Source organism: Hypanus sabinus, chromosome 6 (assembly GCF_030144855.1).
Source record: "Hypanus sabinus isolate sHypSab1 chromosome 6, sHypSab1.hap1, whole genome shotgun sequence".
Taxonomy (NCBI): domain Eukaryota; kingdom Metazoa; phylum Chordata; class Chondrichthyes; order Myliobatiformes; family Dasyatidae; genus Hypanus; species Hypanus sabinus.
Genome location: NC_082711.1, coordinates 159976650 through 160004071, shown reverse-complemented (window position 1 = coordinate 160004071; position 27422 = coordinate 159976650). Strand labels below are relative to the sequence as shown.

Sequence of the window (27422 nt, the reverse complement as noted above, 5' to 3'; positions counted from 1 at the left end):
AACGTTTGACCAAAACGCCACATTGCAATCAAGCAATTAAAGATGAGCCCTGTCTTTGATATATAATGATATTCTAAAGTAACACTGCACAACACAGACCATTCAGCCCCATTGTTCCCTGCTGATATTTATACTTCAAGTGAGCTTTCTTCTGCACTTCCAGTCCCATGAGTATTTTGTCTTTCTCCTTTTCTTAACCATGAGATGTTTAAATACACAAAAAGAAGTGTTTGCTTGTAAACATAGAAAGATGAGAAGGATACAAAGTTCAAAGTAAATTTATTATCAAAGTACATATGTGTCACTACATACAACCCTGAGGTTCATTTTCTTGAGGGCTTACTCAATAAACCCATTGTAGAATCAGTCAAGGACTGCACCAGCCAGTGTGCAAATGACAACAAACTGTGCAAGTACAAAGAGAAAGAAATAATTATCACAAATAAACAGTAAATATTGAGAACATGAGATGAAGAGTCTTTGAAAGTGAGTCCATAGTTTATCAGAATGTTTCGGTGATGCAAGTACAGTTCAGTGAAATTATACTCTTTAGTTCAAGAGCTTGATGGTTGAGGGGTAGTAACTGTTCCTGAACCTGGGTAGTGCTGAGGCTCTTGTACCTTCTTCCTGTTGGCAGCAGCAAGAAGAGAGCATTAGCTGGGTAATGAAAGGGTCCATGAGGATTTGTGCTGCCTTCCTTCAGCAATGCTAAGTGTAGAAAGAGGTTTATTTAGAAGTACTGTATGCAGCCTGAAGAATGTCACTGTGGTTCACTGGTGTCATCTTGGACACTCAAAAAGCTGGAGGAACTCATTAGGTCAGGTATCAGCATAAATGTTCTGATGAATGTCAGCTGTTTTTTTTCCTCCATATAGAAGCTGCCTTCTCAAATGCAGTTTGAAAGAAACCATAGAGGGTTGTAAATTTAGTCGGCTCCATTTTGGGCACTAGCCTACAAAGTACCCAGGACATCTTCAAGGAGCGGCATCTCAGAAAGGTAGCATTCATTATTAAGGACCTCCAGCACCCAGGACATGCCCTTTTCTCACTGTTACCATCAGGAAGGAGGTACAGAAGCCTGAAGGCACACACTCAGCGATTCAGGAACAGCTTCTTCCCCTCTGCCACCCAATTCCTAAATGGACATTGAACTCTTGAACACTATCTCACTTTTTAATATATATATTATTTCTTTTAATCTATTCAATATGTGTATACTATAATTGAGTTCACTAATTATTTATTATTATTATATTTTGGTTTTTTTTCTTCTTTATTATGTATTGCATTGAACTGCTGCTGCTAAATTAACAAATTTCATGTCACATGCCGGTGATCATAAACCTGATTCTGATATTTCACCACTATTAGTGTGAGAGAATGGCCCACATTCAAACTACTTTCTGGGGAAAAGCACCCCTTGAATCCCTTTTATTTCTATTATGATTTTTTCCTATAACATCCCTGTTATGATTTTTTTCTATTTTTTTCCCATTCTCTTTCTCATCCACTTGTGTAGCGCCAAGTATGCCCTGCATGAAATCGGGGGACCTGCTAACCAGCCCAAATCTGCAAATGTTAACACGTGTTCCTCTCTGTCTCACTGAACAAAGATATAAAGTGCTTGATTCCCAGTGGCGGCTACTTCGTTATTGCTGCTCGGAAAGAGTTCCAAGTCTTGAAAGTTTATTTCCATTGGTTTTGACTGCAATTGTATAAAATAGGGCTGGCCACACCCCTTTCCATGCTCCATGACCTCATCAGCACATCATTTCCATGTTCTAAGTGACCCCAAACCATCATGAGACACTTGCAACCCAATAGTCAAATCAGCACTCCAAAATAAAGCTTCCGAGGGCAGCGAACACATAGCAGTGGTCTTCAGCTCAAGCAGATCAGTGGATAGTCAGACTGAGGCAGTCAGAGAGCAGATCATCTGCATCTCAGTAGGGACACTTTGATGACTTTAAGCTCCTTGTTCTACTGCAAATGGAGAATGAATCAATTCATAGGTTGTACTTTTTTACATCAGTTTTAAATATTAATTCATTCATGAATTTTGCACATTATCACTTACCTGATTGATGCTGAAGAAATTATACCCTCATGGGGATGAATTGGATCTGGTTCAATTTCCAATTGGCAGCACTTCCACTGACAATGGGCAAAGATTACTTAAAGCATGAAGACAATTCATCTCCTATATTCTATGTTGAAGAAAGCTGTACATGTGCCCATTTTCTAGGGAAGAATCTCCAGTTTTTAAATAATTGGTTATTTACTCAGATATATTGTCCCTTATCCTGAGATTACCACATCATTCTGTCTCTCCTCTGAAGAAGAATTCATCCACTTCTCTCAGCCCTATTGATGTTATTGTTTCAATGGCTTTGCTTAGTGATTCTAGTTTCTTATCAAGTAATAGTTTAATCTGACATCCTGTCTAGACAATATGCTGCCTAACTTTTTAAATCTCTCAACTCCTGAAGCTTTCATCAGATAAAAATATTCTGTCTCTCCCCTCATTGCACACATCCACATGGAGCATTATCATATTAGGGACCCTCACCACCCAGGTCATGTGTCCTTCTCACGGCTGCCTTCAGAAAGAAGGTACAGGAGCCTCAGGACTCACACCACCAGGTTCAGGAACAGTGACCATCCCTCACCCATCAGGATCTTGATCCAAAGGGGATAACTTCACTCAACCATTCCTGAACCTGATGGTGTCAGTCTTGAAACTCCTGTACCTTACTCATTAAGGTGAGAATTGGGGGGGGGGGGACCCTCCATTGGTTGGAATCATGCCTGATACAAAGGAAGATGGTTGTGGTGTTTGGAGGTCAGTCAATTCATCCTCGGCATCACTGCAGGAGTTGCTCAGGGAAGTGTCCTAGGACCATCTTCAGCTGCTTCACCAATGACTTTCCTTCTGTCATAAAGTCAGAAGTGGGGATGTTCACAGATGACTACACAGTGTTCTGCACCATTCATGACTCCTCAGATAATGAAGCAGTTCATACCCAAATGCAACAGGACCAGGACAATGTCTAGTCTTGGGCTTGGGCTGACAAGTGGCAAGTAACATTCGAGCCACACAAGTGGCAGGCAATGACCATCTCCAACAAGAGAGGCTCTAACCATCATCCCTTGACACTCAGTGGCATTGCCATTACTGAGTTCCCTACTATCAAAGTCCTGAAGGTTACCATTGACAGGAAACTGAGCTGTTCTAGCCATATGAATGCAGTGGCTACCAGAGCAGGTCAAAGGCTAGGAATCCTGCAGCGTGTAACTCTCCTCCTGACTCCCCAAAGCCTGTCCACCATCTACAAGGTTCAGGTCAGGAGTGTATGGAGTACTCGCCACTCGCCTGGATGAGTGCAGCTCCATCAACACTCAAGAAGCTTGACACCATCCAGGACAAGGCAGCCCACTTGATTGGTGCCCCTTCCACAAGCATCCAAACCCTCCATCATCGATGAACAGTTGCAGCAGTGTGTACTGTCTACAAGATGCAGTGCAACAATGCACCAAAGTTCCTAAGGCAGCACCTTCCAGACCCACGACCACTATCATTCAGAAGGACAAGAACAGCAGATTCTTGGGAACACCACCACTTGGAAATTCCCCTCCACGTCACTCAAGTTTCCACCCTGACTTGGAAACACATCGCCGCTCCTTCTTTGTCACTGGATCAAAATCCTGGAATTCCCTCCCTAACCACACTGTGGGTGTACCCACACTTCAGGTACTGCAGCGGTTCAAGAAGGCAGCTCATCACCACCTTCTCAAGAGCAATAAGGAATGGACAATAAATGTTGGCTTAGCTGGTGATGCCCACATTCCGTAAATGAATAACTTTTTAAAAAGCTCCTTAAGACCAAAGATACAAGAGCAGAATTAGGCCATTTGGCACGTCGAGTCTGCTGCAACATTTCATCGTGGTTGATCCAATTTTCCTCTCAGCCCCAATCTCCTGTCTTCTCCTCATACCCATTCATGCCTATCTTCTTCCTCATGACAGCAGTGAGAAGAGAGCATGTCCTGGTGCGGTAGAGGTCCCTGATGATGACGCTGCTTTCCTACAACAGTGTTTCATGTAGATGTGGTCAGTGATGGGGAGGGCTTTACCCATAATGTACTGGGCCATCTCACTTTTAGTAGGGTTTTCTGTTCAAGGGCATTGGTGTTTCCATAGAAGGCTATGATGCAGCTGGTCAATATACTCTCCACTATATATATATATATATATATATATATATATATATATATATGTCTATAGAAGTTTATCGAAGTTTTACATACTATGCCAAACCTTCACAAACTACTGAGGAAACAGAGGCACTGCCATTCTTTCTTCATAATTGTAGTTATGTGGTGGGCCCAGAATAGTCCCTTTGAACTAATAGCACAGAGGAATTTAGTTGCTGATTCTCTCCACCTCTGATCCTCCAATGAGGACTGGCCTCATGGACCTCTGGTTTCCTTCTAAAGTCAATAATCAGCTCCTTGGTCTTGCTGATATTGAGCAAGAGATTGTTGAGGTAGAGGTTGTCCTGTGAACGATTGGGGGAAAAGATCAAAACTTAAATTCCTTTTACCTAAATAATTATCTTAGTGTTATTTCCATGGCAATGAATGTTTATGGTAACTGTCTTCTTTGTAAATAGCAACTCAGTTCACGTTCATTCAGCTGTTATACTGCAATTCCAGAAATGCCACTCGATACGACAAATTAATCATTCCTTCTGTAAGCAATCAAGCTTGACAAAAGTCGATACTCTTTTCTCTATCTGACATCTGACTCTGCGTAGTATCACGGCTGATATATGTGCCTGAGAAGTAAGAAACTGCAGATGCTGGAAATAAAATATGAAAGCCAAAACTGTAGGAAGCACACGAGCAGGACAGATAATACCTGGGGAGAGAAAAGCACGGTTAACATTTTAGATCAGTGGTCTTTCATCAGAACCTAAATATGGCATCATCATTATCATCACTAATGTGCTGAAATGAAATTTATTTTTATTTTTTAATTAATAAAATTAATGATTATTTTTATTTGGCACAACATTAATAAACTCATATCCAAAGCCACATGCTCATAGACTCATAGATCTATACACTTAATGGCCAATGAGTGTATATTGGTAGTGTTACGTACCCGTGGGTATCTTGTACCTGTCACATGACCATGATGTATTTGAGGCTATGCTGGACATGAGGTAACGGTCTTGTGATGGTGGAGTGACGTCATTTTCCCGCCAGTGAGCGGTCATGTGGTAGTTCAATGGGAAACTTAAGCAACCGCAATACTTGGCAGTGCTAGACATGGGAAACGACCAAGCTTCTATTGCTCTCTCCATGGTACTTCCACTCATTTCCATTCTCCTCTGACCTCTCTCATTAACAAGGCATTTTAGCTCACAGAAATGCCACTCACTGGATTTAGTTTTTGTTTCTCACCCCATTCTCTATAAACTCTGGAGACTGGTGTGCATGAAAATCTCAGGAGATCAGCAGTTTCTGAGATACTCGAGCCACCCAGTCTGGCACCAACGATCATTCACGGTCAAAGTCATTTAGATCACATTTCTTCTCCATTCTGATGTTTGATCAGAACAACAACTGAACCTCTTGACCATTGCTTTTATGCACCGAGTTGCTGCCACATGATTGGCTGATTAGATATTGGCATTAACAAGCAGGCATACCTAATAAAGTGACCACAGAGCGTAAAGCACAGAAACTGACCCTTTGGCCCAACTTCTCCATGCTAACCAACTGCAGTTTCACTAGTGAATCATTAGTGAACATAAACATAAACATAAATTTTAGTTTAAATGAGAGTTTCAATCCCATTAGGATTTCATTTCAGTTGGTCCAGTTCTGAGGCCTGATTAGAAAAAACTATGGAAATTAAAATTCTCAGTAAACGCCTGCAAAGAATGCATGCTGAAATTTAAATTAAGCAAATGAATAACTACAAAAAAGTCAGCAACTACTTACAAATATCCCAGATTGTCATGAGCAGGGGAAACCAGCTTTCTCTGTTATGGTTAAAACTGACACCTCTGAGCTAAGAAATCTCTAAGAGAGCAGGACCTCTGGAAAGTAATAGAAGTGATCTGAAAAGCAATATTAAGAAAGGTTTCCTCACACTTGGCTTAAGGCAGGAATATTCGTATAGATGTGTTTTTTCTCTCTCTGCTGTCAATGGTTTGAGGAATTACCTCTAGGCTCTGCCGTTCAGCTCATTGGTGGAATATGATTGTGTTTTACCCCTTGGGGAGTGAGTTACCTGTGAGGGTTTGAGATGCCAGTCCATTCATGTGATGGAGATGAAAATGGATTCACCAAAGGGAACAAAGAGCATATTTTTCCACCTGCTGCAATAAAAGCCTTGAAGGTCAGTGAAAATAGCACGGTACAACCCAGGAGCTATCAATATTTTTGAAAGAATTTTGATTAAAGAGTTCAAAATCTCTGGTAGTACCCCGGGCAATAAGTGTTGGAGGCTGCTTTTTGAGATCCACAAAGGGAGCCAACTGGCTCATGGTATTGTAAATTAATCAATTGAAAGAAATAGAGCAGTCATTCTCCAGAAATAGAAAATTAAATGTCCATGCAACCTTTGGGGTGGTAGTGATGTAAATGCGTTCTCTTAAATCTCTTTGGGTATATATTAGTTTGCAGTGACAAATATGATCTCGCCACATCTTCAGTTCCCTTCCAGCTATTTAATCTTTCCAATGACTTACTGTTGCATAGTTTACGTTTGCAACCCATCTGAATTACAACTTCATTAGCTATAAAGTTCAGATCACTGAAGCAAGTCCACAATTAAGAGTTTGTCAAGGAGTATATGTTGAGAATTTCAATGGCCTCAAAATGTGCCACATAAAATTTAATGGCACCCTGATAACATTGAGATAACAACAGTAACCTGTTTCTCGTTTTTGTAGTGTCCTTCGTCCCCTCTGTAGGTTCTAGAGTGCTTTAAATCCAAAAAAAAATTACTTTGAGAGTGTATTACATGTTGTAAAGAATATAGAAGCCAAGTTGTGCAAAGCTTACACCACAAATGCCAAAATGATGAGGTCGAGATATCTGTTTTCTTTTAGCTCTATGTTGGAGTTATTTCTAATGTGATGCACATGCAGTCAGTCACAGCAGAAGGAGCTGTGAAGCTTCCTGTACATGTTGCCAATACACTAGCCATTTTGGTAGGACTTGTATGCATGTATCAAGCACTCAAGCCTGAATATTGCATTGGTTACGATGGCACACTGTACAATATCTTATTTCAGAGGCTGTACTGTATATTGAAATGTATGAGTGGGTTCTGTAGTTCACTGTAGAAAGCCAGCTTGCATTGAGAATATCAGAGACATAATGCTTGCAGAAGCAGATTCAGACTTATTTACCATGTATGCATCATAACATTAGACGGCCAGTGATGCAGTGGCATCCACACTGGACTTTGAGGCACGTGGTCCCGGGTTTGAGTCTGGCCGGCTCGTTTTCCATCTGTGCTGGGTTGAGCGTCAAGCTGGTAACTCAGCTTCATTAAAAAAAACAGACAGCAATGCTAAATAAATGGCAAGGTTGCTGCCCGATGTGCCACAAGGCGTGGAAAGGAACATCGGCCCACAATGTTCAGCAGAATAATTCAGAGCACAAAAAAATACAAAACACAACAAGCAACCAAACAACACAGCAAAAATAAGCTCTTTTTCTCTCTCTCACTCACTCTCAGTCTCACTCACTCACTCTCACTCTCTCTCTCTCTCTCTCTCTCTCTCTCTCTCTCTCTCTCTCTCTCTCTCTCTCTCTCTCTCTCTCTCTCTCTCTCACTCTCTCACTCTTTTTCTCTCACACACTCACTCTCACTCACTCACAGACTCACAGAGAACGGGCCTCCAACTTCCCTACTGCACTTTCAGACTCCTACATCCAGTGTCTCAGGACGAGTCAACTATTAAGCACCTATCTCTATCCCACTTAGCACCAGCTGGTCTGTAGCCTTCCACTTTGTTCCCTACCTTTGTCATCATCATTATTCCCACCTTTCACCCTTCCTCCAGTCAATCTCCTTCTCAGAGTGATGCTAAAGAGGAGTGGGGGAGGGGGAGTCCTATCCTGAATCTTGCAAAGGAAAGACAATGCAAGTACATCGATAAGCAGAAACCAAAGCTCCTCACCATGATGCAGCAGCATAGACGGTATGCAGGTGCCCGCTATTCTCCAAATCATAAGGAATATAGACTGTTGTCGTTAATGATTCACTAGTGAAACTGCAGTTTTGTTAGCACGGACAAGTTAGTAATTTATTTTTTTATTGAAGTTCATCATCAAACAAACATTTCCATAAGATGTATTTCAGACATTGTACATATATATCATATAATCATATATATCACAAATCTCCACAAAGTATTTATCTGAGGTATACACTTATAGAAAAGAGTGGAAAGAAAAAAACAAGCAAAAGGAAAGAACTATGTACAAGTAGGGAGTGATCTTTTTTTTTTACAACAGATTCATTGATTTGTGAGAATTAAATCAGGCCTATGAGGCATTATGTAGTTAAACCATTTTTCCCAGTATGAATCAAATTGTTCCAAATTGGATAAAATTCTCCTATGTTTGATTGGATTTAATAGCTCATTGACATTAAAAGAAATGAATTTTACCTTGTCCTTAGCCATCTGTATTTATCTGTCAATGTACCATTGAAATTAGAATAAAACTTAATCAATCTACTCCCTGAACAAATAAGAACCAAGGAACACAAATAACAACAAAAATGGCAATGAACGTCTGATTCCAAGGCTGAGGTCTCTAGTAGATGACCCTGCATTGAGCTAGAGGAAACGTCTAGCTGTGGGGGATAACCCCTCCTACTTGTGAGTTGAGGGCCCACATTGCAGTATTCATAAAAGTCAGTGAACAAATCCATTACACAGAAAAGATTTCCCTGTGTACTCCTCCTATATATATATACATACATACACACACATACACATATATACACACACATACATACATACATACACATACACATACACACACACATTACATACTCATGTTGGTGGGGGGAAAAGGAGTGAGCGAATAAAGAATAACAACTAAGTAATATAAAATCCACATTATAATAAGTATTTCTCGAGGTAGGTATATCACCGTGTACATTTGCTTCCGTTTAGCTTCTCAACATTTTTAAAGTTAGCCAAACCTTATGGCTCTTCTGAAGGGGATGAGGACTGTCTTTGGGAAACACCCGGTCTCTTCCTGATATATTTCTCTCGACCTCCTCCTGTCTCCTGCCTTCTCGATTCTCGCACTATTTCCCAAGTGGAGCGGGATAATTCCTCAGTCAGGCTTTCCCTCATTTTGGTGACGCTAACAGGCAATCCTCTGGCCTTCATGTCTGTAGTCGCCTCTTCCACCATCTGGTACAACCATATCCCATTGTCATAAAACACTCGAAGTTTAACAGGGTACGGAGTTTGAAATCTAATCTTGATTTGCTTTAGTACTCACTTTACTTCAGAGTATTCTTTGCGTTTCTGCAGGACCGCGGGGGGGGGGGGTTATCTTAGTCGAAATATATTAATTTATCATCGTAAAACACTCTCTTCTTACCCCAGGCCCTTTGTTGAATCTGCATCTTGGTGCTGTACCACAGGAATTTTATTATTATTGAGCGAGGCTTTCTATCCTGGGTAGGTTTCGGAACGAACGCGCGCTGGGCTCTCTCAACTTCCAGTTCCATAACCGAGGGAAGATCCAGCGCGTCCCACAGTAACTTTTTGACAAACCCCGTCATAGACGAGCCCTCCGCTCCTTCGGGAACGTTGTAGATTCTGATATTTTTCCTCCATGATCTTCCCTCCAGGTCAAGCAGTTTACCTTCTTGGTGATGTATCATTTTTATTGTCTTGCTCAGTATCCGTTCCACGTTTTGAACGCGATCTCAATTCGAGTCTCTGCCACTGCTATTTTTTGATTAACGCTGGCAGGCTCTGCCTTAATATCACGGAGCTGCTGCTTTATATCTTTCTGGACCTCCATTATTTCTTTCAGGATTTTGAAGATATTCGCCACTTCGACTGAACGAAGCCCAGCAGCCGCCTCGCTAGCACGTGATCGGGTAGGAGAGCCGCTTGCTGCACTCCTCTTGGACACAGGCTCCACAGTGTTGCTTTTTTTATTTCCTTTTCTTCTCCCCATTCTTGTCCCTCTTTTCAGTTCAAATATTTTTCAAAAAATATTATATTTGATGGGATAACAGGGCTTAATACGTGCTTTTCCAGAGGAGCTAGTGACTTAAGCTGCCATTCTCGAAGATGATGTCACCAGAACCGCACGGACAAGTTAGGCCAAAGGATCAGTTTCTGTGCTGTACACTCTGTGGTCACTTTATTAGTTACTAAAAATAAACACTTTCAACGTGTACATCTGAAAAGCAAAGAGAAAATGCAGATGCCAGAAAATATCATGGCACTAGCCTCCATAATATCCAGAACATCTTCAAGGGATGGTGCCTCAAAAAGGCAGCACCTTCCATTTAGGACTCCCATTACCCAGGTCATGTCTTGTCGTCATTGCTACCACCAGGAAGGAGGTACAGAAGCCTGAAGGCACACACTCAAAGATTCAGGAACAGCTTCTCCCATCTGGCTTCTGATTTCTGAATGGACACCGAATCCATGAACTATATCTCACTACTTTTTAATTTCTATATTTGCACTATGCATTTAACTATTTAATACGTATACTTGCAGTAGTTCACATGCTCTTTTTTCTATTATTATGTACTGCATTGTACTGCTACTGCAAAGACAACAAGTTTCACAACATATTCTGGTGATGTTAAACTTGATTCTGATTCTGACAAAAATAAAACAGCAAGCACTCAGCATTTGTAGAGAGAGTGATGAAGATAAAATTTCAGTTCAAAGATAAATCACCAGAATGAAGAGAGAGAAAAAAGGACTCGTTATTTTTACCTTGCAGAGAAAGTGGAAGGGATAGATGGGACATGAGGAGTATTTCTGAAAGGGTGAGATCAGGGGTGTCATGAGGACAATTTGCAAAGTTCATCTGGATTTTGGGTTAATTGAGCTGCTAAAGAGTGCACGATAAAACCCATGAGAAGTTGTGCAAATCTGTACTAAGGTCATGGAGAGAGAAAGCTGAGCCAATATTACAAATGCCAGTTCTCATATGCAGAAAGCAAGCTACATTACAGCTGCACTGTCCCCAGACAGCAGATGAAGAGTTGTTCCCCAAGCTGGCATTTTTTTTTATATATAACAGTGCAGAAAAACTACAAATAGATAAGTCAGATTGGGAGTTGGATAGCGGTTTAAAGTGGCAGAGGAAAGGATGCTGGGGTCACTCCTGCAGACTGACCGTAGTTAATTTATACGGTAGCCACCCAATCTGCATTCGGTTTGAGCAGAGTCGAGGTGACCACGTTGGGAACTTCAATATTCCAGACTGGACAAAGTGTAACTGACTCACCTGGAAAGTCTGTTTATGACTCCAAGACAGTGAGGAAGGAAGAAGCAACGGGAGAGGTGCAGCATCTCTGTGGTTGAATGCTTCCAGAATTTTCTGTTTTATTTCAAGTTTCCAGTAACTGGTGATTTTATTTTAGATTCGGTACAGCCCATGCTCTAGAAATGGCTTGCTTGCTTTGTGTCCCCAATACCCGTCAGGATGAGGGTGATCACCCCAACACTGCACTTGCTCGGTTCTCCACTACTTGCCCCAAGGAGGTGGACTCTCATCATCTTTACCTCTTAGCCAGGTTCTCACTCCTGCTGGGGGCAAATCTAGTCCCCTTCTGCCAGGCTCAAATGACATTCCTGTTCACCTCCTCCCATTCCAACAACACTCACCCTCCTCCCGGTTCATAGATCTCCGTCCTGATGTATATCAGGCAGACCTACCTGGGCATCATTCTTCCTTTCAGTGAATCTTGGTGTTCTGGATCATTACTTCCCACTTCCCGGCAGTCTCTCTCTCTTCCTTCATAGTGTGCTTAATATTCTACAGTGGGCCCTATGGCATTTATGGCCTGTTGCCCTTCCATGACCATTTCACAGGGAAGTTGCACTATGTGTCAGAGAGCATTCAGTAAATGCAGCTTTTACACACACCCGTTCACTCACATACAAACATTGTTTTGTCATTCTGCTGTCATTGCAGTGTGTGTTCGCACTGTAATGCCTTCCCTGGTATACTCTCATAATTAACCCACCTTTTTCCCACTGCATTGCTATGTAGATTCAGAGTCGGACACCAAAGTTTAGTCTAATTTTATTCTTAATTTGTACGTAACTGTAAGTGTGTGATTGCGTTGAATGTTCTGCTTTTTCACTGCCGGGTCCTAAACTAGGCTTCGTTTGGCTTTATGGTGCCTTTCCCACCATATTTGGCAGACTATTCCATTTCTCTGGTAATGGAGATGTGCAAATGTGTATATGTTGTCTGTATACTGTATTTAAGGTAGATATTTCTGTTTATTTTGTAATGTGATTGTAACTACATTGTGGAGTGAATCATATTCTAATTCATATGTAGTCTTAAGTTAGCTTTGGGGTGGTATGTCCTTGTGGTGAATAAAAAGGAGATCATTGCCCTCAGTTTGAAGGAGAGATAAGGGCTGTCAGGAGTTCACATTGGACAAGAATAAGTATGGAGATATTCTTGTGTTTTCTTGTAGAAAACATTTTGTAAATATAGGTATTTTTCCTTTTCACTATTTTCATTAATTTCCGTAAGTATGATTTTTGACTCACCCAATAAACACCATTGCATTAAAGTGCCAAGCCACTCCAGCCATTTTTCCTTTGGTCATAATCCACGTATCTAACAGATTGAAATGAGAGAGATCCCTTTCAAAACTAGTTGGGATCCGTGGCCTAGTTCTGGGTGTAAGTCACTGCTTCAAGTGACTTTTTACTAATCTCCATCTTTTCAGAAACACAAGCAGTTGAGTTTTAGCGCACCAAAAATCGATGAGTGATGCACCATCAATAACTCTCTCTGAGACATGAAGGCGAGATATCAGCTTTTATTGACTGGAAGAAAGAACAAGCAATTGTTGACCACCATACAACATCCTGGAGACTGAGGGCCAGGCTCAGGCCTCAATCGCCTTTATACTGGCGTCTGTGGGAGGAGCCACGGTCAGTGGGAGTGGCCACAGGAGCAGTCAGCGGGGGGGCGTGTCCAGACAGGTATATGTAGTTCACCACAATGAGCTACAACTTCAACAGCCTAACTTTTCTGTGGTTGACATTCATTGCCAGTGACGTTTTACTCTGGCAAAATATGGGTTGATTCTCCAAATCAGCTTCGGGTACATCATCATCGGTTAAAGCCAAAACAGTCGGAGACCTGTAAATACCTGACTCCTGTGTACTTGCTATTCGTGTCACACTTACTTCATGTGACACATTTCTGGTGACATTTCCTTTTGTAAGGTCTCTAGATGTAAGTGAAGCCATTGCAACTACTGAATGCTTATGTATAATCGATAACTTCAATGTGTTTTTGCTCTTTAGTTGTATTTCTTTCTCTCTGTTTCAGCCTTTGAACAGGGACATTGTTATGAACCCTTCATTAAGTACGGAAACTTCACAACGGGTGATGCAACGTACCAGGTCGGAACCGTGGCTGAGTTTACCTGTGATCCTGGATATACCCTGGAGCAGGGGTCAGTGATCATTGAGTGCGTGGATATCCGGGACCCACAGTGGAATGAGACTGAGCCAGCCTGCAGAGGTACGACGAAGCCAATTTATCCACTGTCACCGAGTCTCGTGATGTCAGTGTTTAAATTATCTAGACTGACATCAGTGTTGAGAGAGTGCTACCACCAGGGATGAAACAACAAACTAGGATTGTTCTCTCTGGTGCAAAAGGTTCCACAGCATTATTTCAAAGTGGGCAGGGGAGTTATCTTTTGTAATCCAGCCAATATTTATCCCTCATCATTGTCACTGACTCTGATGTGATACAGAAGCCTAGGGTCCCACACCACTAGGTTCAGGAACAGTTCCTACCTTTCATTCATCAGGCTCCTGAACTAGTGTGCATAACTTCACTCACCACAGCTCTAAGCTGATCCTAGAACCTACAGACTCACTTTCAAGGACTCTACAACTCAAGTTCTCATTGTGTTTTCTTTTATTTGCACAGTCTGTCTTCTTTTGCACAGTGGTAGTTTGTCAATCTGTACTTATGTAGGGTTTTTCATAGAATCTACTGTATTCCCTTATTTTTTCTGTAAATTCCTGCAAGAAAGTGAATCTCAAGTTACTGATAATAAATTTACTTCGAGCCTTGAAGCAAGTTATATGGTCATTATTACTTTTTGTTCTGGGAACTTGTGTATAAATCAAGTTGTGCGTCCTGTAGTTTAACAGTGACCTCTGAATAGATGATGTCTCAGTGTCCACCATTGTAAAAGGATGCTTATAAATAAATTTTATAGTGGAGGACAGAGGTTATTACACAGACCAACAGCTGAAATAATTCCAACAGCAAGATAGGACGTTGGCATAGTACACAACATGCAAATTCTAGCAGGGAATGTTAGCTCGGATTATCTCTTCTTAGCTGATAGGTATAAATTGCATACTCATTACAAGGAAACCTGGTGCCTGAAGGGTAACCAAGTAAAGCCTGTAGCAACAAGACCTTCAATTTTATTTAAATTTCTCCCAGACCCACACACATACCAAGTTTCTGGGCCATTATGTTTTGACTTAAGCAAGACTGATTGCTACCTCGGGGACTTACTTGTCAGAGCCTAGCAGTGGGAATGAACCTCACAGACAATATTGTGGTTAAAGGAATTGCTGATTCTCAGCATTTTCACTCCACACCTATTTTTAATATAAATGCAGTCTTGTTGATTAGAAAAGCTGATATAATCCTTATGAGCAGATTATTCATAAATGCAGTCATCTGTGAGCCATTTCACCCGAAGCAAAAGATAGCTAATGAAATTTTCCCAGACAAAGGGAGGGTCAAGAGGTTTATTTGTGATCATTGCAAGTAGTAGTAGATATAGGATCTCTGTGTTCTCTCCTTCTGCCCTTCCCAATGCTTGGGCCTGAGGTTCTCAATACCAACTGCTCCTTCTACATACTAAGCTGTCAAGAGTTGAGGGTTCCCAGGGATTAGTGGGGAATTATTCCAGAAGACACTGATAACATCCCTAAATCTTTCCCTTGGTCCGCCTGATAATCTCTTCCCCTGACAGAACTCAGACTAAAGTGCCTGTTACAGGAGACTGGTGTCGGACAAACAAATAATGTAATCCACCAGACAGCCATGAGCGGACTGGGTGTAAATGGAGTTTCAGTACTGGGAAGTGTTGGTCTAGACAAGGTATCATCTTCATTCATTAATAAGACGTTCATAACAAAGCCGCTGCCTTATGTTATATTTCATCGCTTGAACTGTGATGAACTACGGAACTGAAATCCCAGACGGTACCTAATTGCTGGCCAGGACAATGTGAGCCAATGAGCCTATTCCGGTTGTATTTAACTGCTTGGCTCTTCAGTAGACAGGACAAATAATCACTCCAACATGAGTTCTTTACACAGAGGGTGGAATGGCCTAGAGCTATTAGATTAGATTCATAGAGTAATTCAGCATGGAAGTGGGTCACTTGACCCATCTGGTCCATGCTGACCACAGCATCCTCCCTGCTAGTCCAAGATGCCTAGGTTTAGCCCATAATCTCCTAAACCAGAATCCTCGTGTATCTATCCTTGTTTACTGCCCATTATGCCACTGGTATTTGGGGGAACAATTGAGGTCCTCCATCTCTGGTGTTGTTCAAAGCTTCAGTCATGATGTCAGTAGCTTCCTCACAGTTTTCACTGCTGTGAGTCATGCAAGTCCCGGGTGGAGACACAGGAATACCGTTGCCCTCCGATTCTTCACTGCTGGTTCTGTATCAATTTTGTTTTACCGATCGGGGTTGTTAGTCCTGAGCTGACCCCCTGAACTTTTGGCCTGTTTGGCATGAGTGACCCTAACAAGAGCCAAAGCATAAAGCCCTGACTCCAGCCAACGTAGCTCTCCGGGTCATTGCGGCACGCAAGGCTGCAAACCATGACAGGGTTTTTGTCCTCTTGGAGCATGTACCTATCCAAGTGCCTCTTAATTGGTGCAATTGTCCCCGTATCAACCATTTCTTCTGACAGTTCATTCCAGGTGCTTGATTCCCTCTATGTAAAGAAGTTATCTCTCAGGTCCCTTTTTAAACATTCCCCTATTTTCTTGTATCTATGACCTCTAGTTTTGGACTCACCTACCCCGGGGGAAAAGACTATGACTGTTCACCGGTCGCCATTCATTCTCCTATGGTCCAAGGAATAAAGAGCCAGAATGGCCAACCTCTCCCTATTAAGGCAAGGAAATAAAGGAACTGATATAAAAATAGAAATCTGCAGAAAATCCCAACAGATCAGGCAGTGTCAGTGGACAGATACTGCCTTGCCTGCTGATACATCAAGCATTTTTTCCTATTTTAGATTTCCAGCAACAGTGGGAGATTATTTGTGGTCATCAAGAGAGAAGCTGTTCTTTCCAATTAGATCTTTTTGGCTGCTTGGGGAGATTACCAGTCAGAAGGACTAAAACCAGTCTGGAGATGTGAAAGAAGAAGAACATAGAACATAGAATAGTGCAACACAGTGCAGGCCTTTCAGCCCACAATGTTGTGCCAACCCTTAAACCCTGCCTCCCATATAACCCCCCACCTTAAATTCCTCCATATACCTGTCTAGTAGTCTCTTAAATTTCACTAGTGTATCTGCCTCCACCACTGACTCAGGCAGTGCATTCCACGCACCAACCACTCTCTGAGTAAAAAACCTTCCTCTAATATCTCCCTTGAACTTCCCTCCCCCTACTTTAAAGCCATGTCCTCTTGTATTGAGCAGTGGTGCCCTGGGGAAGAGGCACTAGCTGTACACTCTATCTATTCTTCTTAATATCTTGTATCTCTATCATGTCTCCTCTCATCCTCCTCCTCTCCAAAGAGTAAAGCCCTAGCTCCCTTAATCTCCGATCATAATGCATACTCTCTAAACCAGGCAACACCCTGGTAAATCTCCTCTGTACCCTTTCCAATGCTTCCATATCCTTCCTATAGTGAGGCGACCAGAACTGGACACAGTACTCCAAGTGTGGCCTAACCAGTGTTTTACAGACCTGCATCATTATCTCGTGACTCTTAAACTCTATCCCTCGACTTATGAAAGCTAACACCCTAAAGCTTTCTTAACTACCCTATCTACCTGTGAAGCAACTTTCAGGGATGTGTGGACATGTACCCCCAGATCCCTCTGCTCCTCCACACTACCAAGTATCCTGCCATTTACTTTGTACTCTGCCTTGGAGTTTGTCCTTCCAAAGTGTACCACCTCACACTTCTCCGGGTTGAACTCCATCTGCCACTTCTCAGCCCACTTCTGTATCCTATCAATGTCTCTCTGCAATCTTCGACAATCCGCTATACTATCCACAACACCACCAACCTTTGTGTCGTCTGCTAACTTGCCAGAGAAATGGCAAATGGAGTTTAACCCAGACAATTATGAGATATTGTACTTTGTGAGATCAATTGTAAAGGAACATTAAACTGTTATTCACAGGGCCTTTAATAGTGTTGATGGACAGAAAAATGTTAAGGCCCAAGTGCATAGCTCCCTGAAAATGGCTGTCCAAGTTGATAAGGTCATAAAGAATGAGTATGGTATGTTTGTCTTTACTAATCGAGGGAGTCAGGAAGTTATGTTTCAGCTTTATAAAACTACAGTTAGACTGCATCAGCGGTATCGCATTTAGCTATGGTCACTCCATTATAGAAGAATGTCAAGGCTTTGGGGAGGGTGCATTTGAGGTCAACCAGGATGCTGCCTGGATTAGAGGGCAAGTGCTGTAAGGAGAGGTTAGATACACTTGGGTGGTTTTCTCTGGGACGGCAGAGGCTGATGGGATGTCCAAGATTATGAGAGGCATAGACAGACAGCTCGTATCTTTCTCCCAGGGCCAAGATGTCTAATACTGGAGTGTATACAGTCACGGTGGCAATTCAAGGGAGGTGTGCAGGGCAAGTTTTCTTACTCAGACAGTGATGGGTGCCAAGAGTACACTGCCTGGGGAGTTGATGGTTGCAGATCAATGAGGCATTTGATATAGGCTCTTAAACAGGCATATGAATGTGCAGAGAAGGCAGGAATATGGACATTGTGTAGGCAGAAGTGATTCATTTAGTTGGACATTTAATTACCAGTTTAATTAGTTTGGCACTACATCATGTTCCTGTGCTGTACCATGAGAAAGGGGCAGAAATATCTGAAGAGATCTTGGCCCTGGTAATCTCAGTGCTACTATTCCCAGCCTGGAGGGTGTCAGTAGCAACACATAATTATGTTCTTATTTTCTATTTCAAATATAGGACCATTTCAGTCGCCCCCTTATTCCCAGATTTTTCTCCCTGTAACTAATTCATCCTTCGTTCTCGCCCACTCCCTCATCTTCTGCCTCCAACTTACACAAGGGGTAAGTTTCAGTTGCCAGTCAACCTCCGAACCAGCACATGTCATGGATGTGAGAGGAAACTGGAGCATGCAGGGAAAATCCAGGAGTTCACAGGGGGAGATGAGATCAGGAGCAAATCCAGGTCGATGGAGCTGATAATCAGCATCTTCCGTGGCTATGTGACAGTGCTGCCTTGTAAGGGAAAGTGGAACATGAGAATTAAAAACCCATGCCACTTTATTTATAAGTAGATCCCTTATGCCACTGTGCCTTGCACAGTAGGCCCCAGGCTGAATTAGATGACAAAAAGGCGTCCATTTCCCGGATAGACACTTTAATACATTGTTCAAATGCATGAGGGATTCTTTTCAGCTGAAAATTAAAGCAGTGATTCCATGGCCCAAAGATAAGTATTGCAATTTGTAATTTATGCCCTTTATTGCAAATAGTTGCAGAACTTATTAGACTTTCAATCTGTACCACATGAAAATGAAAACCAAGAGGGGAAGTTTCTGCCAGAAAAACTTAATATATAGCTGAAGATTTGTACATTAATCTGCATAATTTTGACTCCCAGCCCATTGCATTTTAATAGTATGGCCTCTGTCTAAGCTTCTATTCTCAATTTATGTTATCTGTTAGAGGAGAGATCTGTTCATTTTCCTTGGTATTAATAGATGTTGACGCTAATCTTAGGATTCAAATTTTAATAGAAGAAACTGAAAGTACCATAACTGCTGAATAATTTTATGGGTAGGCTGAGGAAATTCAGCATGTCCCTGTTGACCCTCACCAATTTTTATAGAGACACCACAGGAAGCATCCTATCCTTCGCAGTTTGATATGGCAGCCGCTCTGACCGAGACCACAATACATTGCAGGGAGCTGTGAGCTTGTGGCAATAGTAAACCAACCCAATCCAGTCCAAAGTGTTGTAAAGTCAAAGAGTTGTACAACACAAAAATAGGCCCTTTAGCCCACTATGTCAATGTCATTAGTAATTCCAATTTATACAAATCCCATTAACCCACAATAGGTCCATGACGTTGGTGATTCAAAGACGTGTGTAGGTGCAGGGATCTCTTGAGAGTACCTGTCTCCACCTCTTTTTCAGGCAGTGTATTTCAGACTCCAACCATTCCCCCAGAACTTTTCTAAACCTCCTACCTCTCACCTTAAGCCTCTGCCCTCTTGTTTTAGAGACCACAAATGGGGATAAAATTATGCTTAATACCTCTCCTATCTTTCCCCTCAAAATTGTATATACTTCCATCAAATCACTCCAGGGGAAACAAATCCAGCCAATTCAATCTCTCTTCTGGTTCAAAGTGCTCCAAACCAGGCAACACCTTGGGGAATCTCCTCTGCACCCTCTCCAATGCAATCACAATTGTTACCGATTGTTTGAGCTTCTGAGTATGGCACCAATAATGTCCTTTGAACGAAAAATTGACTTCCTAAGAGACTCATGGCAAAACTGGCCTTTGGCTGGCCCAAGCACCTCAATGAAAGAGTAAAGATAATGCATAGACCGTGATGGGACACATGACATCCCAACCAATCCAGCCTGCTACCCACAGTGCCATTTATCTGTGGTGGAACCTATAGATTCTGCATGGGACTCATCACCCACCTCAGAGTCCACGGAACTGGATTAGAGGCAAGACATGTTTGACCCTTGAGATTGCTTAAGGAAATGAGTGTAACGAGTTGTGTAGGAGGGAGTTGTGTCTCACATGGTGACAATCAAAGTGAAGCTGCAAAATGCTGGAAATCTGAAATGAGAACAGAAAATACTGGAAATGCTCAGCAGGTCAGGCTGTATCTGAGGGAAGATAAACAGGGCCCTTGAAATGTTTACTCGGTTTCTCTTCCTTCAGATGCAGCCTGACCTGTTGAGTATTGCTAGAATTTTCTGTTCTTATTGCAGTGTTTCATATTATTTATTTGTATTATACTTACGTACTCACTTGGGCCCTTATCTCCCAGTGGAGCCTAGGCCATGGTTGACTTCCCGCCTCCATCGTCCTCTGAGATTGGTGGTATGTTTGGAGTTCATCAGTGCTTCTGCAGTCCACTGCATCCCCTGTACAGGAGATTCAATTCAGCTTCACTAGAGCCTTACCCATTCCCACCTCTCACAGCAGGAACATAGGGTTGGAAATTGTGAGGCCTGCTTGTATTATAGCTGGCCAGTTCTGTTGCAGGTTATCCATCAGTAACATTGCCTCAGATCTATCTCCCCATTGGCTCAGGCTAACCTGTAGGGCTTTTCCAACAGCTCTGCATTTTGCAACTTTTATTTCCTTCTCTCCAGCTGCCCTCATTTCACAACTTCAATATCCCTTTAGAACATAAACAGAGAACATAGAATAGTTCAGCACAGTACAGGCCCTTTGGCCCACAATGTTGTGCTGACCCTTAAACCCTGCCTCTCATATAACCCCCCCCCCCCACCTTAAATTCCTCCATATACCTGGAGGAAAATGGATGATCCCATATTTAGCCAAGCATTTTCCCATTCATCTTTGTTCAAGTTCTTTTCTCTAACTGCTTTCAATGATTTTGTCAACCTGATAATTTCATCTGCAGCTTGTGTCCATGGCAGCCCTTACCTCATCCTAAAGAGAGATTCCAATTATCCTCACCCCTTTGCACAATTTAAATCGAACTGACTCTTTGTTGGCTATGTAGAACAGTCCATGTTCCAAGCCTTCCCCAGTAATGCGCCCTTACTGTTCCTCCACTGTGTTGACAGCTGCATTGGTACTGCCTCATGTACTCATGCTGAACTCATCAATTTCATCAGCTTTGCCTCTAACTCTAACCCTGCCCTGAAATTCACCTGGTCCACTCTGATACCTCCCTCCACATTCTCCATCTCTCTGTCTCCATCTCTGGAGACAAACCGTCAACCAACATCTTTTATAAGCCTACTGATTCCCTTGGTTATCTTGACTATACCTCTTCCTCCCCATCTCCTGTAAAAATGCTATTCCCCTTTCTCAGTTCCTTCGTCTCCGCTGCATCTGTTCTAAGGATGCAGCTTTCCTTCCGAAAGTATCAGAGATGTCCTCCTTCTCCAAAGAACAGGGTTTCTCTTCCTCCAGCATTGATGCTGCCTTCACCCACATCTCCTCCATTTCCCGAACATCTGCGCTCTCCCCATCCTCCCGCTGCCTTAACAGTGATAGAGTTCCTCTTGTCCTTACCAACCACCCCTGAGCCTCCATACTCAACACGTCATCCTCCCCCACCTCCACCGTCTCCAAATGGATCCTAGCATTAAACATAGCTTTACCTCCCCCTCCACTTTCCACAGGGATCAGTCCCTCTGTGATTCTCTTGCCCATTCGTCCCTACCCACTAATCTCCCCTGCCCCCCCGGCACTTATCCTTGCAAATGGCTAAGTACCACACCTGCCCATTTGCCTCCTCCCTCACCTCCACTCATGACCTCAAACAGTCCTTCTAGGTGAAGCAACCCCTCACCTGCGAATCTGTCATCTATTGTATCTGGTGCTCCCGATTGGTGAGGCCCATCGTAAATCAGGGGACTGCCTCATCGAGCACCTCCGCTCCATCTGCCAAACTGGAAATTCCTGGTGGCCAGATAATTTAATTCCTATTCCCATTCACATTCCAACTTGTTGGTCCATGACCTCCCATTGTACCAAGATGAGGCCACCCTCAGGCTGTAGGAACAACGCTATATATTTCATCTGGGTAGCCTCCAACCTGATGGCATTAATATCGATATCCCCTTCTGGTATAAAAAAATCCCTCCCCTTCCCCTCTTCTTCTATTCCCCACCCTGGCCTCTTACCTCTTCTAACCAGCCAGTCACCTATCCCTGAGTCCCTTCCTCCTTCCCTTTCTCCTTTGGTTCACTCTGCTCTGTGATCAGATTCCATCTTCACCAGCCCTTTATCCTTCCAGCCACCTTGCCTCACCCATCGCCTTCTAGCTATCCTCCTTCCTCTCCCTTTTGATTCTGGCATCTTCCCCCTTCCTTTTCAATCCTGAAGAAGCGTCTCGCCCCAGAACGTCAGCTGTTTCTTGATTTCCATAGATGCTGCCTGACCTGCTGAGTTCCTGCAACATTTGTGTGTTTTTTGCTTTAAATCTAACTTGTTTTTCTTCTCTCTAGTTATGACAAAACGTTTGTTGACCTTTCTGAAGCTTGCTCTGCTGAAATATTCTAGCTTTGTTTCAGACTTCCAGCATCCTTGCTTTTTTAAAATTTTCATCAGTGTTATGACTGTCTGCCACAGGCGAATGAATGCATCTGTCATTGGTTTGTGGCACCAGTAAATCTCTGATCAACAGATACTACCTTAAACAAATAATTATTTAATCGGAGAGCCACTTAACCTTCGAGCACTATAACCTAATTCTGTCAGTTTCTGAACATTGCTTAGCAGTGGAGCTTGGGCATGTAGTAACACTTATTCACTCAATGAGAAGAATATGTAGATCTACAAACTAACTGGTAGCACCGTGATGGAGTGTCAAATCTAAAGTAACACAGTGCACATGAGATAGAAGAAACCTTTGCTAGGGAAAAGAAACTATAAATGAGGCTGTGCTATTAAATTGCAATGGGGGTCATCTGAAATTATGGAATGATTAGCATACAAACACTTAAAAACACATTAAATTCCTTTTAACTGAGGCACTGGGCTGTGAATTTTAATCTCCATGTGGTGTAAATTCAGAACCTAATAAGTTCTGCAATAATTTTCATTGCTAACAAAAGTAAGTGCTAATGATGAAAGCTATTGTGTTGCTGGAGAGCACTGGAACCCTGGTGGCCTATTGAATAGTAATACAAAAGCACACACTAAGTAGTCCTGCCGAAGGGTTTCGGCCCTAAACGTCAACTGTACTCTTTTCCTAGATGCTGCCTTCCTGCTGAGTTCCTCCAGCATTTTGTGTGCGTTGCCCGGATTTCCAGCGTCTGCAGCTTTTCTCTTACTTGTGACTAAACAGTGCTCTGCAGGAGGGAACTTAGTGAAAAGGAAGGTGTCAGACCCTTCTCTCCACTTCACGCAAGATGGGAACTGGTCATAACTAAGTCTATGAGGAACATCAACCTCATCACCCCTGTCAAACCTACCACAGGAAAACAGTCCTGATTGAAGGCTCCTACAACACATGAAGTGAGCAATATCACAGGTGTAGCAAAACCAACAGGGAGAACAAGTTAGAGAGAAAAGTGTTGAGGGAATGGATTGCTTTGTAAAATGACATATACTGTAGGAGATTATAAACTTCCTTGTCATGAGGAAATACGGAAGACTTACTTCTCTTTTACTCAGAGCTATGGAACTATTTACCAGCAAAATTATGGCTACTTATTGGTATTCTCCACACAATATTAGCACAGTCGCTACCTCTGTATCCCCCAGTTAGTAGGGCCATTCATTTCTCAGAGTCATCTCCCCATTTCCCCAGGAAACCTCATTAATAACTCATTAAGATCCAACACAATCCTTGTGACCTCACCTACAATCACTTTTATTGAAGTTCTACTGATTTAAGTTCAGCATAAAGTGTTATTTATTTCTTTATTGAGATACAACATGGAGCAGACCACACACCAACCCATTAATTTAATCCTAGCCTAATCGGGGGACAATTCACAATGACCAATTAACCTACCAACCAATACATCTTTGGACTGTGAGAGGAAACTGGAGCACCCAGAGGGTACCTACACAGTCACAGGGAGAAAGTACAAACTCCTTAAAGGCAGTGGCAGGAATTGAACCCCGGGTCACTTGTACTAGAAAGCGTTGTGCTAACCATTACGCTACCATGAAAGCTGACAGGGGAGCAATCAACCTTTGTTCAAAAGCATTAACATGTGCGAGATGTACGTAATGTTGGCCTTCCAAACCCTTTTACCTGTCTCCTCCATCAACCCCACCATCCAACCCACCTATTGTCTCGGTGTCCTACCAGCAGCAGTTAGAAGATACTGATGGTGTGTGTTTTATTACAGCGGTCTGCAGTGGGGAGATTACAGACTCCTCCGGAGTTGTGCTATCTCCCAATTGGCCAGAAGCTTACGACAAGGGTCAGGACTGCATCTGGGGGATCCACGTGGAGGAAGACAAGCGGATCATGCTGAACCTCCAAGTGTAAGTGAAAAATAACCCAATGTGTGCAGGGCACTCAAGGAACTTTCAATAATTTGCCAATAGACACTTGGGCTCATTGGTTGGGGAGCCGAAGAAAAATTAATTCTGCAGGGCTGCAAGATTATAATTGCAAAAATGGTATTAGGATTTGCGAGTGCAAGATATTAATTGCAAAGATGGTATAAGAAAATGCTTGGATTGTAGTTATGCACATTAACCCATGAAAGGCCATCAGGTTTTGCCATTATCTGTCTATGCAACACACACAGGATGCTGGAAGAACTCAGTAGGTCAGGCAGCATGTATGAAAGGAATTGAACAGTCATCATTTCAGCCTGAGATCCATCATTCACAGATGCTACATAACATGCTGAGTTCCTCCAGCATTTTGTTTGTGTTGCTCTAGATTTCCAGCATCTGCAAAATCACTTGTCTCTGCCTGTCTAACAAAATTTTCTTTTCTCTTGTGCCTTTAATGTAATTAAATGCCTCAAACAACATTAACAGTTTTCAAATAAAATTCCGTGCTGAGTCAGTAGGTCAAAAACTTGATCAAGGAAGAAAGGTTTAAGGAGTTTAAAGGAAGAGAATGGCAAGAGACAGGAAGTGCCTCCGGCTTGATACAGAAGTGCAAAAGCTTGAGGCCATCAGAAGGACTTTTAGTTTCATCCACAAATCAAGTCCTGACCTTCTTCAACATTTCCATTCTGATCATAGCTCAATCTTCAGATATAGCTCAACAAGCATGCCAAAGCCTGTGTTCCCATCTGCTCAAAAACCCACAACTAAAAAACAACTTCCCTCCCCCACCTTTCATTCTGGCTTTTGCACCCTTCCTTTCCTGTAGTCATGAAGGGTCTCAGTCCAAAAAATTGACTGTTTATTCCCCTCCATAAATGCCGCCCAACTTGCTGAGCTTGTCCAGTATTTTGTGTGTTTCTCAAGATTTCCAGAATCTGCAGAACCTCCTGTGTTTATGGGTTTCTCACCAACTTCCACTTGTTATGGGAAGCTGACCTTTAAGTTATTTGTTCTTACTCTCCTCCATTCCTGTGGTCGTCTTTTACTCTGTTCCCTTCTCTGGAAACACCCCTTCCTCCTTCTCTGCCCCCTCCTCTTCTTCTGTCCCTCCTCCATTCCTGTCCTGTCATCTGTATCTGTTCCACCCCCCGACTGATGTCCCCTCAGCCATTGATTACCCTTCCTCCCGGCTACATTCCCACATATCCTCCAACACGAGTCTGTGTCTTAATCCAGCCTCCTCTATCCTTTCCCCCTCTCTCTGGAGAATCACCTCAAAACACTTTTAACCTTTAAACTCTCCTATCCAAAGCCAAGTTTGAAAGTCAGATTCAGGCTCTCATCTATGGCCAATAGTTTCTGGCCAGTATCCATTTAAAATCCCAGGGATGCCCTAAAAATGAATAAGGTAACAGTAGCACCACCAATATGACATGGTCTGCACAATGCTTTGCATTTCGGTGTAGGCAGTCCTGGTGTTACAGGTGTTCAGGAAATAGAGCTTTGAATTCACAAATGACCACACTGTAACCACATTCACATATATTTCTGAGACACAAATTAAAATTCACTCTTATTCAAGTTATGTGAAAAAGTAAATGTTAAAACACAGATTTTTTTTTAGTTTTAATCACATTTTTTGACACGTGTTGCTTCAATTACAGAAAACCACATTGCACCCCGTTTTCTAACCTCCATAACATGGAGGTTGCCTTTACTGCATTTCTTTGGATATCTGGTTATTAGATCTTTAACAAAGTATGTTTCCTCACACCTTCAGTATTTTATCAATGCTCCGTACAATTGGTTTGATAACTGAGTCACGTTCTCCATTTCCACCACACTAACTGACTAACCAACAATTACTCTATATGTACTTGGAGAAGCAAAATTAACCCTCTGGTAAATTAGCTGCAGTCGATTTAGGAGATGAACACCATACTGAAAATAAGTGATTTTCTTTGGATTTGGATATTAAACCTTCTCCTTTAAACAATTGTATCCACCTTATTAGTACAGAAGCCACGTTCATAAGCAGTATAGTTTGTATACCTCAAGCTTCAAGTTATTATTTGCCATACACAGCTCAGTAGATCCAAAAAAATCTCCTGTCTTCCACATTGTGATGTTTGCTTTTTTAATGTCTCCTTCTGAAAGGATAGGTGGATTTAAGTTTGATGTTGAATTGGTAGCTGAAAATGCCTGAAAAAAAATCATTATGCCATAAGTTTTATGTAAAGAATGCCCCTTTATTAAATCTGGCTTCAGATTCTGAATGAAATTGAAGGTTTAATGCTGGATTGGCTTGTCTACATGGTACCTCTTTCCACCTCAGCTGGTCACCTCCTACCACCCTGCCGCCATGTCAGCCATTAGCAGCAAGTATTTCAGCTTCCATCACCGTGGTCACACATGACCTGACTCCATCGCTAGTTGTCTCCAGTTCTGAACATCTGTTCAGGATCAGTTCCACAACCACCCCTGGAGCTCATCCAATCCTTCATCACACCAACAACCACATTGTCCATGAATTTTACCCTCTTCTTTGTCCCTACAGTCTTGCCCATTAGTTGCTCCTTTACCTTTGCTAATCTCAGAAGTGGTGATTCTCACTGCCACATTTTGTCACCTTGTTAAAATAATCATCTTAGCCTCATATAAACC

General features: G+C 42.3%; 1 protein-coding gene across 1 annotated transcript in view; it reads left to right on the top strand.

The window, feature by feature from the left end:
- LOC132395205 (seizure protein 6 homolog) overlaps positions 1 to 27422 on the top strand; it is a 522954-nt gene that overhangs the window by 376952 nt on the left and 118580 nt on the right. The window contains exons 8-9 of the mRNA XM_059971493.1: positions 13612 to 13806; positions 24599 to 24737. Of these exons, the coding sequence (XP_059827476.1) occupies positions 13612 to 13806; positions 24599 to 24737 (334 nt within the window). The remainder of the gene's footprint in view (positions 1 to 13611; positions 13807 to 24598; positions 24738 to 27422) is intronic.